Here is a 16,000-nt window from a genome sequence, read left to right as displayed (position 1 = left end):
GAGTAGGGGAAAGTTAGGTGTTAAACTGAAATGGTATATCCCAGGCATGTTAGATGGAAACTCCAAATTAGCCAGCACACTTCCATACATCTGCTCAGTTTTCTTTAAACTTGAGCTATATTATTGCAGAAAAGCATAATAATCCCCACTCTGATCTTGTGTTTCAAATGAAAGAGCCTGAAACATCACAGCATAGGCACCTTTGTAAAGGGGTATTATGAGTGGATGAATTTCTTTTGTGGTCAGCATTTCTAAATTCAAAGAGCAGATTATATAGGGAGGAAAAGTGGGAGGAGTAATATGAAGTATTACCCAATGACAATGATTCTAATTTGACATTGAACTTTAGTTTAAAGAGGACATGCCTGTTAAATCACGCTTCACTATTAAGCATGAGTTGAATTTTTAAAAATTCTCTGCAAATTATTTCTTGTTAGCCAAATTACACTTTGTTATACCCAAATTACTGTTTACATGTAGAAAGCTCAGTTAAATCCTTATAAAAGTAAAAGGGATGCTTTATTTATTTGCTCATAAATGTGGGTTATTGTATACTATTTTCCTAATTTGAAGCATTTTTTTACATGGGAGTTATTAAAAAATAATGTTTAAAATTCTAGTTGTATAACTTTGCAAGAAAATTCTGTTTCATAAATTTCTGTCTGTTACATTATTTAAGATGAACATTTATTTTATGTCGGCCCATGAATAAAATGTCATTGCTTACAATGATTCTCAGACATCTGCTAGTGTCCTCAAGCAGATGAATTGAATATTTTTAGAAGGAATGACTTATCACATGACTATTAGCTTCTGTAGGGTACCACCTAAACCAAAATTTTTCAAGGTAATCAAACGTAAAATGGAAACATTCTTGATTTTAAACATTTTCGTATTTTCTTTTTTGATGTGAAACACAACCTATAAAAAATTTGTAAAGAGAAGTGGCTACAGTAACTTGCACTATTTCCTGTTGACTAATATGAGGATGAAAGTGAAATTCAATTTGTTTAATATGATAATGTAAATACAGGTTGATACTATGACTTTGCTTCCCCACTCTTATAGTTTGTTTTAGAGCTTGGGGTGGAAAGGGGATAAAAAGAGATAATATATGGACCATCTGCCATTTGCCAAGAACTGTGCTTAACATATTACATATGTTAGCTTCTTATTTATAATGAATTATGAAATAGATAAGAAAAAAGTTCAACCAAAAAAAAAAATCCCTTACTTTTTTCCCCCTCCAAATCTAGAGTTTCTCATGTACCCTAATAGGAGAGAACATCCCTAGTAAGGAAGAGAAATCAGTTTCTTGCTTTTTCTCACTGTTTTGTTGTTGTTGTTTGTTTGTTTTGGCATGAAATGAGGGGAATCCAACAGTGAATAATGGCCCAAGAGAGATATCTGTTTTTACATATTTTATTGTCTTTGCAGATCAGATGGGGATAGCTGAGGGATTAAAAAATGAAAGGTAAGAAAAATGAGCACATATTCAGAATAAAGCATAGTATTCAATTGATTTGATTAAAATAGTTATAATGAATTTAAATACAAACATAAAACTTTAATTCCCAATGCTGTAGGTGGAGAAAAAAAAGAAAAGGATAAGTTGATTGTGGCTCTTTTAAGACCAAACTCAATTTATAATCTCTAAGGAAGTTATTTAATCAGGTCCTTTATAGCATTTCATAACATTAAATTTGGCATGGCTGTCAATTATAGGTATGCTATATCTCTCTTAAATATGCTGAGACATAGGAAGATAAATGTTAAGTAAAGATCAGAAACTATACTGAATTGATAACACCAAGTATTTTTCATAAATCCTTCAGTCGATTCTATCCTACATTAATTTTGATTTAAAAGCTACTCTAGAGAATACACATTAGTCATATAATTTCAATATTTCTCTATTTTTATCTCAATAAAGCATGAGTAACCTGAGTAACAACATTTCCAATCAAGAAAATACTGTTACCTAATACGAATTAACCAATAGTCTGAAATTTTAAATGCTTTTAAACTACTTGAGAACAAAAATACAGTTGTATTTATTGCCATATCTTTCTTGGGCTCATCACAGGTCTCATGCTTACAAATGGCAGTAAAGCTGACCTAAATGAGAAGCAATTTGGATGAAGATTACCAATGCGGATTAAAGGTTTGATTCTGGTCAGGTCCTACTCTATGGGAAATTTGTGTCCCCCAGAGCAGGCTAAGCAGTCGCCTTGATCATTTCTACTACCTTTTTTTTTTCTTGTTTGCTGACCAGTGATAAGAAGAACACCACTAAACATTTTGATGATTCATCGCAAGTGTGCACGTCATACATTTACCCAGATCTTTATGTGGCTAAAGTCTTAAGAGTCTCCCACACCAAAAGTCATGTTTGAAATACAAGACATTAACAATCTGAAGCAGGCTTAGCTGTGAGGCAGCATACTGAGAAAAATTAGGTGAAATTCTAGACATTTCTACAGAGAATCCAGCTACTTAATGACCACTGAGGTCTTCAGTGAATAGGTGTGAATATTTCAGTGCAGTCCAACCTGAACTGGAAGGCAGTTCTTACTTCCAAATTTAAATACCGCCTGTGCATATAAAAAAATGTTTCATTTATTAGTCCAAAATGTTACTATGATTGGGATCTTTGAAAAACATTCTTTTTTTCTTGGGCATGTTCTTCAGCAAAAGAAAGTTAGGAAGGGTAGACTAGAGAATTAAACTTATGCTTGGAGGCCATAAAATTGAGATGTCCTGTTTTTCACCTCAAAACACATGAGGTTGGGCTGAACATGGTTGAGTAAGTACATTTCTTTGACAGAGTTAAGATGATGAATCATGAATCATGGGTGAACCTCAGCAAAATTCTATTCACCCGCTAAAAAGCTGTTAGCATATGGTTACTGCGGATCGTCCAAACCATTTTCTTCACAAGTTGGACCCATTCTCTTTGAGGGGCAAGTGCAGCTCCCATTGAGAGGATTACAGTGAGCTCTGTGAACACACTGGCACTTGAGAGCACAGTTAGGTCCATACTGGCCTGACCTGCATTCTGTGAGGTAAAAATAAAAAAATAAAAGCAATTCAAGTACGCTTTTCTATCAAACAGTATTTTTACTGCTATTTCTTGGAATTCAATAAGATAATGATAGACTTGCAAAGAATTCTGGTTAACCATGGGGTATCTTTTTCCCGTGCTAGAATGCTATACAATAAAAGTAAGGTCTTTAATGGAAAACAGGAGGCTGGGGAGTGTCAAGGAAAGTAGTGACCAAATTGAAAAAGGGAGAAGACAGGACAGAAATTTAAATTTTTAAAGTGCCTTCTCAGAATTAGATTATTCAATAGAACCTATAACAGTCACATTGTGAGGGACACAGTAAAAATGGATTAGTTGTTCTGAGGTCAGAAAAAGGCAACACTCACCCAGAGTACACAATATATGAAATTTGTCCTTAGGTTGAAAATATGATTATTTGTGCTTGTGTTGATGAAAATGAAATGGCTACACATTCAACTCTTTCACCTCATAAAATATGTCGAAAGGGCCAGAGATCCCCCGTGTACCTACCTCTCTAAAATCCTGCCATATATCTCAAGGGATATAACTATCTTTTAGTTGAATTGCATTGTAATTGTAACCAGTAGAGAAATGAAGGGAGGGTATAAAAAGTGTTAGCTTTATCAAAGTAATTAAATGTGGACTAAAAGGTGCCTCCAAACATCACATCCCAGCCTGGGCATTTGGTTTTAGTCTGATATTCAGCAGACCATTATCCGAAATTAACAGGTTCTGTTTCTGAAGGATCGTGAAGTTATGAAGAAAGCTCAGCCTGGCCCATGGAAACAGAAAATGGGTTCAGATTCAGTAAGGCTAGACTGGAGAGTAATTCAACTTACTACCACTGTTTAAGAATCAGAAAAACTTAACTTTGCAGTATTGAGTCACTAGATTTAAACAATTTACAATTGGGTTCCTAATACATTCACTCGGTTGGTTCTAGCAAACCTGTGAGATAAGCAAGGCAGTGAGGAAAGCTTTCTCTTTGTAGAGAGAGAAACTGAGGTTTGGCATGGCTTAAGGGACCTTTTCAAATGTTATATCCTTGGCAAATGGCAGAGCTGGATTTCTGAATTCTCAGCTGGTGCTCATTCCTCATTCTGCACCACCATGTGGAAAGACACAAGGTATCAAACATATGTAGATTAAAGCCCAAACAAGGAAGTGGAGAGGTGGAAAGTGGAAATTCTAAAAATAGCAATATAAACAGTGAGGCTAAGGGGACTAGAGTACATTCTGAGTGTGTAGGAAAATTTTTGTTAACATTTCTTTGTTGCCTCAAAATGCCTTTTGCGAGGTTGGAGAATCAAACTAAGTACTCCATGAACCATTGCATGTTTGCTTATTGCTCTTTTGGATAATGAAGGTAGGTTAAGGTGTGGTCTAGCTCTTTTGTCTTAATTAACTAGTTAGACTTTAAATACAAGATAAATGAAAACCTATAAATCAATTTTGCAATTAATTCTTTTTACAGAGCAAACAGCAATTCAATCCCTTACTACATGAAAGAACAACTGGTAGGTAAAAGGAGTTTTGGCGGTGACACAACGCTATTCTGAAATGAATCTTTTCTTTAAATGATCGAAGTTTATCAAAATTGAAAAAAAACTCTTGTGTCATTTCAAATTTAATCCAGTGCATCCACCTCTGCCCAGTGTGTAGGATTATTTAGCTTAGTGGTAAGACCTAGTCTTCTTGTTTGAAAAAGAATTGAGTTAGAATCTCTCCTGAGCAGTTCAGAATCTGATTTTAATTTATAAAAATACCACATTTTCATGTTAATAACGATGTGTATTTAAGACATCTGTTTGAATGTCTGCAAATGTTAATTTACCAAAGGGGTGGGGAAATAATCCAATAAAAAGCTGTTACATTCTTTTATGAATTAACATTATGGTTGTTTAATAGGTCCTTTACCAGAGTTCAAATTAAAATGAGGTCTTTTATCTTTACAGTGCCTGCATAGACACAGCTGCTCACAGTTAATATCGCAGATGAACTGTGCCTAATTGAAAATAAAAGTGCAAATAAAAGTCCCTGCAGTACATCTGTGTAGGCTGTGGTTCCCCAAATTGCTTATGACAAGAGGAGTGTTCGGGTGCCCACAGAGAATGGGCACGTTAGCACATATGATCCACTGTCACATGGCAATTTACCTGTGGATGAGAGTGACTATGTGATTTGAGAATTTAGTCCATAGCAAGTCCATAGAGTGAGGCTTTAATTTCCAGCCTGTCCACAAGCTCTCTTGGTTTAGTGGCAAGTTTTGAGCCCCCGTTGAGTGCTGTCCAAAGAAATGCCTGCAATGAAGAAGACGCTCTATGCTGCGCTTTACAATACTGTAGCTACTGATCATCTGTGTCCACTGAGCACTTGAAATATCATGTGTGACTGGCGGGGGGGGTGAATTTTAAATTAAACTAAATTTGAATTAAAGAGAAACCTATAGTTAATGGACAATACATATTGGACCATGCAGATATGTAACCCAAAGCAATTTCTGTTCCTTTCTTTCCCTTGGGAGGGGATATTAAAAGTCTGGCTCTGGATGCAGAAAGCCTGTTTCAAATCCTCAATCTGCCACTTAACCTTGAGCACGTTACTTAACCTTGTTGTGCTTCAGCTCCCTCATCTATAAAATGGAAATAGTGATGATAGCGAAGGCACCTAGTGTAAATTAAAATGCCTGGCATATAATATACATTCAGTAAACATTAGTGACTTCTTCGGTATTTAGATGAAACCACAATTACTATAAGCATTCTGCCTTTGGTGACATGTATACTGTGGCTTCACCAATATGTCATGCTGATATTCATTCTGACAGATTTAGTTTAGCTATGACAAGGTTCAGGTACTTGTTTACCACAACTCCATGAGGAATGCTGAAAAGAAAAGCAAGAATTCCTTCAACAAAATTTGCTGAAGACTCTCATGTGCTAGACCTAAGTTTTTCTTTTTGATAAAAGATTAACATGGATCCAACTCTCCAGAAGCTTGTAGTTCAGTGAAACATAGGATTCAAGATTTAAACAAAGCAGCTTCGCAAAAATGAAATGTCAACATCAGTAAGCTTCTGAATTGGAAGATCCCAAAGGATTCCAACTCGATATTCAGAACTCCTCGGCCTTATTTTAAAAGTCTATTAAAAAGGGATAGGAAAGAATATAAATCTCTTGATGAGCCACTGGAGCTTCCCTGTACTGGACTGCATACAGACATTCACATGTACAGTATTGTCTAATAAAGCATCACCCACAGTCCAGAATCAGACTGCCTAGGATTACATCTCGGTTCTGCCTCGGACTACTTCTCTGTGCATCAGTTTCTTCACCTGCCAAATAGGAATAAAACTAGAACAACCTCATAGGGTTGTGGCAAAGAGTAAATGAAAACACAAATGTTTAGGATGGTGCCTAGCATTCAAAGAAAGTAGCTTTTATTGCTATTTCTGTGAAGCAAAGTGACATGAGGGAGATGGTGCTGGGTGGATCGCATTCTTCTGTAGCCTGGAAAGTTACTATGGCTGTCTCAGCATTACTGAGATCTCAGGTTACAGAATCATAGATTGGTGCTGGAAATGATCTTAGAAATACATAACCTCAACCCTTCTTTTTTGCAGATGAGGAAAGTAAATTCTGAGATTCATTGCTCTACTTTAGGTCATAATCTATGGCAAGTCAGTCATTTAGGGCTGTTGAGAATTATATAAAACCTTTTCATCTAGAGAGCAACCTAGATGAAAATTCAATAGGAAGTGATGAGCCAATGATTCACTCAATCTACTTTCTCCTCATCTTAAGACACTCCCTAAAGATTTAGAACTTTACATTCTAGGTAGTCTTCCTGTGAATGGAAAAGGGAAACAACAACAACAAAACAAACACACACACACACACAGAAGTATAAATCTCAATTCCCAAAGAATAGCTGAGAACTTGGGTCTCAAGACTACTACCAGGGCTGTACCTTAATTACCTTAATTCTAGTGATTTCTCTGAATAACTTTTGTGATCAGGGTGTTTAACTGCATCACCTTGAGATACTTACAGGGTGTCCTCTGTCAGTTGCAAGGCTAACATGGGTTCCTGTGTTATAACAACTACATATGCCACTTAATCATACTAAGGCAAGGTGACAAGCAGTGGTGGTGTGACGTTCTTTGAGTAATGTTTCTAGTATAAAAATGTATCTATAGCATCTCTGCATCACCCATGAGTCAGAGGGACATCATGAGTTACTTAGCTCATACCAGCTTCACATCTGGTTCCAGTTCTCCCAGGCGGGCAGAGGCATTTTCCAGTTACTGGGTGGCAGGAGCTTTCATTTTCACAGTCACAGAGTTGATGGCAGTTGTCTCCAAACATTCCAGGTGAGCACTCTACCAAGGAAAGAGAAATACTGAAACATTAACCCCTTGAGCTTTCACCGATGCCTGTCAATTGAGATTAAAAATAGAATTTCCTCAAGATTGAGCCCCAAAGAGCAAAATGGGCTGATAAAATGAGATTTGCTGGTCAGAAGAAAAGAGGAAAGTTTTGGAATTCTCAGAAAGAAGCTTCATTTTATACCTGATTTCACAGGCAGGTCCTAAAATTGATTTGCTTTGACCTGTTAGAATATTCTGGAAGCTTTTTGAAGACTGGAACTTAAGGAAGGGGATCGAGTCAACTAGCCAAGTGTATTACTCTTAATATTTTTCCTTAGCATATTATTTATTTATTTGTTGTCTATTTCCAGAGAAGACTGTAAGCACCACTATATATATATTCCTAGGCTGTAACACTAAATAATGAATGGCTCAGTGACTAAAGGATTAACAAGAGGCGATATATGTAAAGCTCTTAATGACATGTGAGGCTATGGTATGGGATGAATACATGAATCTTTTTTAAAGGCAATAACTCTGATTCAAACAAAGTCCAATTACCACTATCATTATATTAGAATTACCATTCTAGTGGCTGCCGTTAACCACGTGCACAAGAGCACACCTGATGTAGGCTAAAATAGGACTTGGAACTACGTAGTCTGGCATTGTTTTGAACAGGCTTGATCAGTTGTTTAGGACTTCATGATATTCTGTTTCAAACTAAGTAACACAAATTCTCAGCTTACCTCTCTATCGTCAGCCACATTCATGGCTTCAATTACTTTTTAGGAATAAATGCTTTATCCACATCTTTAAATATTTTTAATAAAGCCCTTGTATCTCTTTCAATACCTTTGAACCCAATACATTTCATTCTTTTAAAAGCACTTAATACCATTATTATCATTCAGAGGTGGAATCTTTGATTACTGAGGAGTAACAGCTTGAGGTGTTTTGAGATATTAAACACTTTTTGGGGGAGTATAAATTTTTTGAATTATCCGCAGCAAAACCAAAAGGACGCAGAACTCGTATTGTCTGTAGACTGAATTCCTGTTGCTTTAATGTCCAAGCTAGAAGTTTAAGTGATTATTCCATGTTTTTGATTTGGGTTTATGTTTGTCTGAAGATAGAAAGATCTAACAGTCACACAGAATTCCTCCATTCATGAGCTTAAAAATGCTTAAAAATGCTCTGGCCATACCTTTTTCACACTGGCTGCCATGGAAACCTGCTGGGCAAATGCACTGTCCACTCGTTGCATCACAACTAGCTCCATTTTTGCAGTCACAGATGTGAGCACAATTCAAACCATAAAATCCAGGAAGGCATGCTGGAAAATAAAAATGTCAAAATGCTATTTTGGCTTTAAGAATAAATACAGGAAAAATTAAAGGATGTGCTTTAGGTCATTTGTTTCCCAGGACCAAAGAAGGAGATGAGAGTAGAAAATTAGAAAACAATAAAAAGTCATCTGGAGAAGCACATTGACAACACTTTAGTCATTTAGATGAGTGATTCTATTAAATGCCATTTTCTACAAATAATCTTGAAGAATCCATAAAATTTAAAATATCTTCAAGTAGATAAAATTTATTTGCTATGATGTGCTATAGTCTGGCAAAGACCACCAAATTCCTGTAATACCCTAAACACCTAGAAGAGCAATGTTTTAAAAATTTAGGTACAGGATAAATTTAGCAAGAAAGTTTTTTTTTCTTAATTCAATTTAAATAATTAACTAAATAAGAGTATTTGTGGAAGGTGATTCATATAGCTCTTGATATTTGAAGTTCTGGGAATGGATGACAGAGGTAGGTATGAGGGAAAGTGAGGAGGGAGGGAGGGAGAAGACAGAATAAAAGAGAGAGTATATGATGTATAGTAGGTTAACATCTTATGAGAAAGTTGTCTTTTAAAGTGGGTAACATTTTTTTAAAATTAAAGTTTACTGGGGTGACAATGGTTAGTAAAGTCACACAGGTTTCAGGTATACAATTCTGAAATTTAATCTTTTAAAAACTTACATATGGCCCATAAGGTAGATTTGTTTCTTAGTATGTCCAGTATAACCTGTTTTTTCCCATAGTTTGAAGAAGATAAATATTTTTGTGGCTTAACACCAGAAGAAGTAATCGATTTACATTTAGAGACCATGTCATCCAAGCAAATGTATTTCGTTGACTGCTAAATTTGTCATGTGCCCTGGGAGATGCTCACTCTGAAAGCGCTAAGCTTGACTACAGATAAATATATCCATTTCCTCTCTTGAGTTTTCTCTAAGGTTATGCTCATCACTCATCAATGGGAATGTGAGGGGGATGAAATTTCCTCACACTTCAATTATCCATTCTCTCTCTTCTCTCACTCTCTCGTTCTCTAACTTTCTCTCTTCGTTCTTTCTGTCTGTGCCCCCCACCCCTCTCCCCAGGAACCTAGAATTGGATTTGTCTAGGCTTCATGGGTATGACACTTCCCCAGCAGGCATGGTGTTACAACATTAAGAAAAAAATGTATTCGGGGAGCAGGAAAAGGAGGTGAAACCAAAAAGAGATAAGGAATGAATTATTTTATATAATATATACCCTTACATTTTTGGTCTTATTATAATTCTTTTAAAAATAAATAACAAAGGAAGATCCAGTGCAGGTTTCCTTCTGCTTGTTCTTGTGTAACTGTTATTCAGAATACATAGAAAAATGAAATCTCCTTTATCTTCTTTATTTTAATTATATACAAAACTGAGCTCCTAAAGGTTGTCTTACTTGACTTCTGCATTTCTCTACATAATACTATCATTTTTCCAGATTCCTTGGCTTGCAACTTTAGAGCCATCTTTGATTCCTTCATTTTCCTTACCTCCATATTCAAATCAATTGCCAAATATAGTCAATTGTTCTTCCAAAATATTTTGCTCTTTCATTTCCATTTTCATCCAAGTCCAGAATTAAAAAATCCTAGCCTATCACTATAGCTTCCCACATGAACACTACTTATGACTCCTTCTCCTAATAATCAATAATGTACCCACTTTACAGTTTCAGTTCACTAGAGTGTTGTCTCTTGTCTGTTCAAAATCTTCCTTGATACCACACCTGTAGGATATATAGGATGCAGGATGTATATAGTATGACATTTATGAACTTTGAATAGATGCTTTTTTCCAATCTGTGTCTCTTATTTCAATTTGAAAACAAAACAAACAAACAAACAAACAAATGAAAACCACAAGATGTTTACATCCATACTCTCTGACCCAAGAAACCTCAGAATGGTTGGCAAGCGTACTAAACCTCAAAAGCCTTAGTAAGATTTGTTTCTGTGAAATATGTTTACCAAATCCTAAAAACAAGTTGAAAAACAGAAACAACTTAAACATTGTTAATATCACCTCAGAGGCTTTAAAAAGTTACTTCCTTCTCAATAATTAGTATGAGTGGAGATTTTGCAACATGCCTCAGTGCTAAATGCTTATATGTATATATATTTTTAATCCTCATGATAACCTTTTAAGGTAGGTGTTATTATCCCCATTCTACAGATTATGAAACTGAAACTTGAAGTCAATAGTTTATACATCTTTTATATGGCCGAGCTAGATCACATATAACTAACTCTAGAGCCTAAGCTCTTACATCTTAATTGTGTTGTTTATCAGGGCTCCCTGACATCTAAGACAAATTATTGTATAATTCTCCCATTTCCTAATAATATGTGAAAGTATTGAGTCCACATGAAGATATAAATAAATATGTTTAAAAAGAACTTGAAGAAGATATTTCAGAGTTAATTCTAGATTAACATGAAAAAAGCAGCTTCTTTGTCTATATTTTGCCTAAACGTAGTCAGAGGAAGTAGAATGATTTTATTCAGTAACACCAGCAGCTGACTCTTCAGGGTGGGTCTACCTGTATCTTCTACAGATGATCATAAAATCATAGAGGTGTTTTTCAAACAGTAGTTTCAAAAAGAATAAACAAGTCCAATTACTTAATCATGGCAGTAGTCAATACCTAGAACTTAAATTAGAGCTATGAAATACACTGTAAGAGTATTAACATTAAAGCGCTACCAGTTTATCTAATTTGATATATTACTTTTATTATTTAAAAAACAGGTTTTAAAGCTTAAAAGTTATTAATGCGATATCATGCCCACTTGTTTTCTCTGTTTACCGTGTTCACAAACTCTTCCATAGTAACCTTGGAGGCACTCACAGCTTCCAGAAAACCTGTTGCAAACTCCATTGTTCTGACACGTGCAATTAAAATGACAGCCTGGGCCATAATACCCAGGGGGACATTCTGAAAAAGAAAACACCAAACCTTTAGCTCTAGTTAAGACAATTGAATGTAATGAGTTTGAGGACAGAAAAAAACAGCAGAATTAATGAAAAAACAAAGAGTATAACAATCATTAGCTAACCTAATCAAGATAAAAGAGAGAAAGCACAAATACACACAATTTTATAAAAATGTGGAATGACAAAAAGAACAAATGTGAAAATAAAATACAAATAAATATAAAAACCTAAATTAGAGAGGTTTTGGGAACGTACAGAGGGATAGTGGATGGGGGGAGGGGGGTTCACACAGTGTGAGGGATATAAATGATAAATGTCTAAGTTTTGCTTTGTCTTGTGCACCTGAAACTAATTAAAAAAAAAAAAAAAAAAGATACACTAAAAAAAAAACAAAAAAAAAAAAACCTAAATTAAATGGAAAATTTATAGAAGATAACTTAACAAAATTAACCTAATTTGAGGCAGAAAACCTAGACGGGGTAATTATAATAGAAAAACACTAAAGAAAATAGTAAAATAGCTCTTGAATTAAATAAAAAAAGAAATCCCACCAGTCCTAGGTGTCACAGGAAAATTCTACAATCCTTTACAGATCAGATCATCACTCTATAACTTATACTATTCCAGAATATTGGAAAGGAAGTAAGATTGCAAATACATTTTATTAATTGAGTATAACATCAATTTTAAAACCTGAAAAAAATGCATTAAAAAACTATAGCTCAATTCAATTTATGAATATTGATATGCCAAATTCATAAAAAATATAAGTACATAGAAACCAACACACATTATAAAGTAATATATCATGTCCGAGCAGTACTTATTCCAAGACTGTAATGTCATTCAATATTAGGAAATTCATTAATAAATCCATCATATTTATCAGCCTAAAGAGAAAAATCATATAATTACTTCCAGAGATGCAAAAAAGACATTTGAAAAATAAATTCACTAAAAAATTCAGTAAAAACATTGAGTGAATTAGAAACTCAATAGCTATATCTTAATATGAATATTAATATCTAGCTTTTCACTTAATGAGGAACAAAAATATTGAACAAAATATCACCAAAATTTTGACAACATACTCTATTGATAAAGCTCTGAGGAAACAAGCAATCTGTATATTGCATATGAGGATACAAAATGGTACAACCCCATACAGAGGAGAATTTGTCAATATGTTGCAAAATTAAATTTGTATTTACGCAGTGACTCAAAAATTTAAATGATACAATACAAATAAATTGACAATACATTTTAACAATATTCTAATTTAAATAATTAACTAATAAAGAATAAATTTAAATGACCAAATCAAAGTTAAAATATCCCATCTCCCAAAATGCTGATGTTATCCAACTTAGAATTTGGACATAATGGTACTATTTTTAAAGTACTGCTATTAATTTAATTTAGTAATCTCTAATATCACAAAATTGAAAAGACATGTCTCCCATGAATTAGGGAGGACATCCATGTTAAAAAAAAAAAAAATTCCATGAAAATGATCTTGAATGTTAGACTTAACAGGGAAATGTTAGACTTTGAGTGGGAAAACCAAATCACAGGGAGGCTGTGAAATTCCCAAAGGCACAGAGTATAGTGTGAGCTGAGTGGGGTTGGCATATGGGTCTATCCACTCCCACTTCAAAGTGCTTTCTTCTATGCCACCTTGCCAAATTCCATGCCAGTGAAATTCATAGTGAAGGAGGGTGGGTGTCACACCTACTGTGATAGTATGTCAGGGCCGAAGGTCTAAAGAGCCATACCCCATCAACCCCATAGTTGAAACCATCTAGATAAAAGTTCACTGGGGATTTTTTTTAATCAGGGTGCCCCAAGTGTAGGGCCCCAGCAGTGCTATCAGCCACACTCTGCTGCGCTCTTAGAGCCCTTCTCCTCTATTCTGCCAAAACACAAAATCATCTCCTGCAATAGTGCACTCTAAGTAGGGTGCGTGCTCTGTAGTGTTTCACAGAATAATCAATTGTGATTAGAACAGAAAACATTAGAATAACTATGAGTATTTATCTTTTCCATTCTATATCAGTTAAACCTTTATATATGTTTTATAACACATATAATGTATTAGTTGAGAAACATGAATGTTACTTACAAGTAAAAAAGCATTTATAGTGGTAGACAATTAAATTTTTCTTCATGAAATAAAGTTTAGAGACCTCTGCTCCTAGAGTCCTCCTCTTTATCCCTTGCAGCTGGCCGACTCTTAATGTGAACTAGCTCTGCCCAGGGCCCTGCTTCCTCCACTCCACCTGCCCCACTGCCTCAGTGCTGGTTGAGGCCTGTCAGCCTCATGCCAAGAAACTCAAGGTTCAGCACATTTGCTATCCACAAAGACTTCAGGCTTCAAAACTGGCTGGAGGGATAGTGGATTTAGGTTTCAGAGGTGCTCTTTCACATTAACACTATTACAATTACTTAAAAGTTTTCATGTGGTATTTTGGTAATAAGGTAACAAAAATCAATCAATATTAATACAACACTATTTTTATTGGGAATGCAATCATAATTATAAACAGCTTGTGTGAACTTATTGGAAAGTAGTTTCTTCACAGGCCTCTACTATATTTTGTCAACCAATGGCAGTATGCTCTAGATTTTTATTGAATGCAAGAAGGTAGTAATCAACTTACCTTTTTCACAATAATTCCCTGCCCATCCAAGGCCACAAGTACATTTTCCATCCACAGGATTGCAAAGGCCACCATTTTTACAGGTACATTTTAGCTCACAATTTGGGCCATACCTTGTTTGGGGACATTCTGTAGTGGAAAAAAAAAAAAAAAAAAAAAAAAAAAAAAAATATATATATATATATATATATATATATACACACACACACACACACACACCTAACTGAATAAAAATTTCACATGAGCATATTTCTCTGCTTCAGATAATCATATCTAAATAGTAAAAGCATAAGAAAATGTTCCTATTAAAACAAATACTCAGATTATCCTTAAGATAGTAGGCACATCACTGTCATTCATTCATGTTTTCATTCACTCCATACATATTTATTAGCTCATAATTATGTGTCTGGCAACTGGAGATGCCCTAGTGAACAAGCAGAGGTCAATCCCAGATTAGCAATGGCAGCCTTTTATATATTTCATCTCATAAATGATAAAGAAGACAGATGAGCAGTTTGTTCTTTAATGTCTTCGTGCTGAAATCGGAAAAGCACTTCAGCATACAGTGGTTAGTGACACAAACAAAAATGCACTGCCAAGAGGAATTAAGATACAAGTGAGTGAAGCTGACCAGACAGAAGGAAAATTGAGCTTTCATTGTCAGGGGGAAAATAACCGAATGAAGGAAAGTGCCACCAATGGGAGAGCAAAGGCTTTCTAAGGCAAGTCTAACCACTACTCACATTTAGTTGGTTTCACTGTAAGAATATAGGCTCAACATAGCCAGCTAATATAATTTTTTTCAGGAAAATTAAAAATCCATATTTTATATAAAGTCATCCAATCTTTAAATGTTGGCAACTAATTAAAATAGTTTTATAGTACGGTGGAAGCCAAAACTACATCAGCCAATTCAAACACATTTGTGGCTGGATTTGGCTAAGGGCCTGCCATTTATACCTTCCAGTTTGTAGTATTTTTACATAATGATATTTTCCACATGAATTATCTCATTTAATACTCACAAATATACTATCCCTGTGATGTGGGTACAGTATTCTCTGTTATACTTGAGAAAACTGATGCACTGAGACTTAGATTTTGCTTGGGCTTAAGCAGACTACAGATAAAAACTAAGATTCAAATCTAGAGTTTCCGACTTCTCATCAAGCATTCTTTCTATTTCAGCTAACAGAAGAGACATTAAAGAGTCTTGGGGGTTTTTGTGTGTTTGTTTGTTTTTTCTTGCCCCAAAGCATTTGGTTAATACAGAAGACAACGCATACTTGAATTAAATCTGTATGACACTTTCTTGCCTTTATTTGACTGAATAGGAGCGCTTAACTTTAGTACCAAATGGAAAAAGGGTGTTCATTTTGTTTATTTAAATAACAATTTTATATAACAAATGGTTAGATTATCATCACATGTGTAATAGGCTACCTTAAATTAACCGTTAATTATTCATTTTCAGTTTTTGCCTTTAAGGCAAATTAAGCAGAATCAATGACATCAGGTCCTATACTATTAAAATAAACTTTCATCTGTTTCCCTTCTACCCTTTTAAAACAATCTCATCATCCAGGAGGCCCGTT

General features: G+C 34.9%; 1 protein-coding gene across 14 annotated transcripts in view; it reads right to left on the bottom strand.

The window, feature by feature from the left end:
• LOC109449436 (multiple epidermal growth factor-like domains protein 6) overlaps window positions 1–16,000 on the bottom strand; it is a 717,515-nt gene that overhangs the window by 53,377 nt on the left and 648,138 nt on the right. For 6 of the 14 annotated variants that reach the window (XM_019735715.3, XM_019735706.3, XM_074327521.2 and 3 more), the window contains 5 exons: window positions 14,403–14,531; window positions 11,615–11,743; window positions 8,644–8,772; window positions 7,320–7,448; window positions 1,409–3,058 (listed from right to left, as the gene is read on the bottom strand). In XM_019735715.3, the coding sequence (XP_019591274.3) occupies window positions 2,907–3,058; window positions 7,320–7,448; window positions 8,644–8,772; window positions 11,615–11,743; window positions 14,403–14,531 (668 nt within the window). In that variant the 3' untranslated portion in view covers window positions 1,409–2,906. The other 8 variants (XR_016019751.1, XM_088794226.1, XM_074327483.2 and 5 more) reach the window with 4 other exon arrangements.

This window comes from Rhinolophus sinicus, chromosome 17, assembly GCF_057876585.1.
Source record: "Rhinolophus sinicus isolate RSI-liver-muscle chromosome 17, RSI-T2T, whole genome shotgun sequence".
Classification (NCBI taxonomy): Eukaryota; Metazoa; Chordata; class Mammalia; order Chiroptera; family Rhinolophidae; genus Rhinolophus; species Rhinolophus sinicus.
The sequence above is the reverse complement of the archived record's forward strand: the minus strand, read 5'-3'. Positions and strand labels throughout refer to the sequence as shown.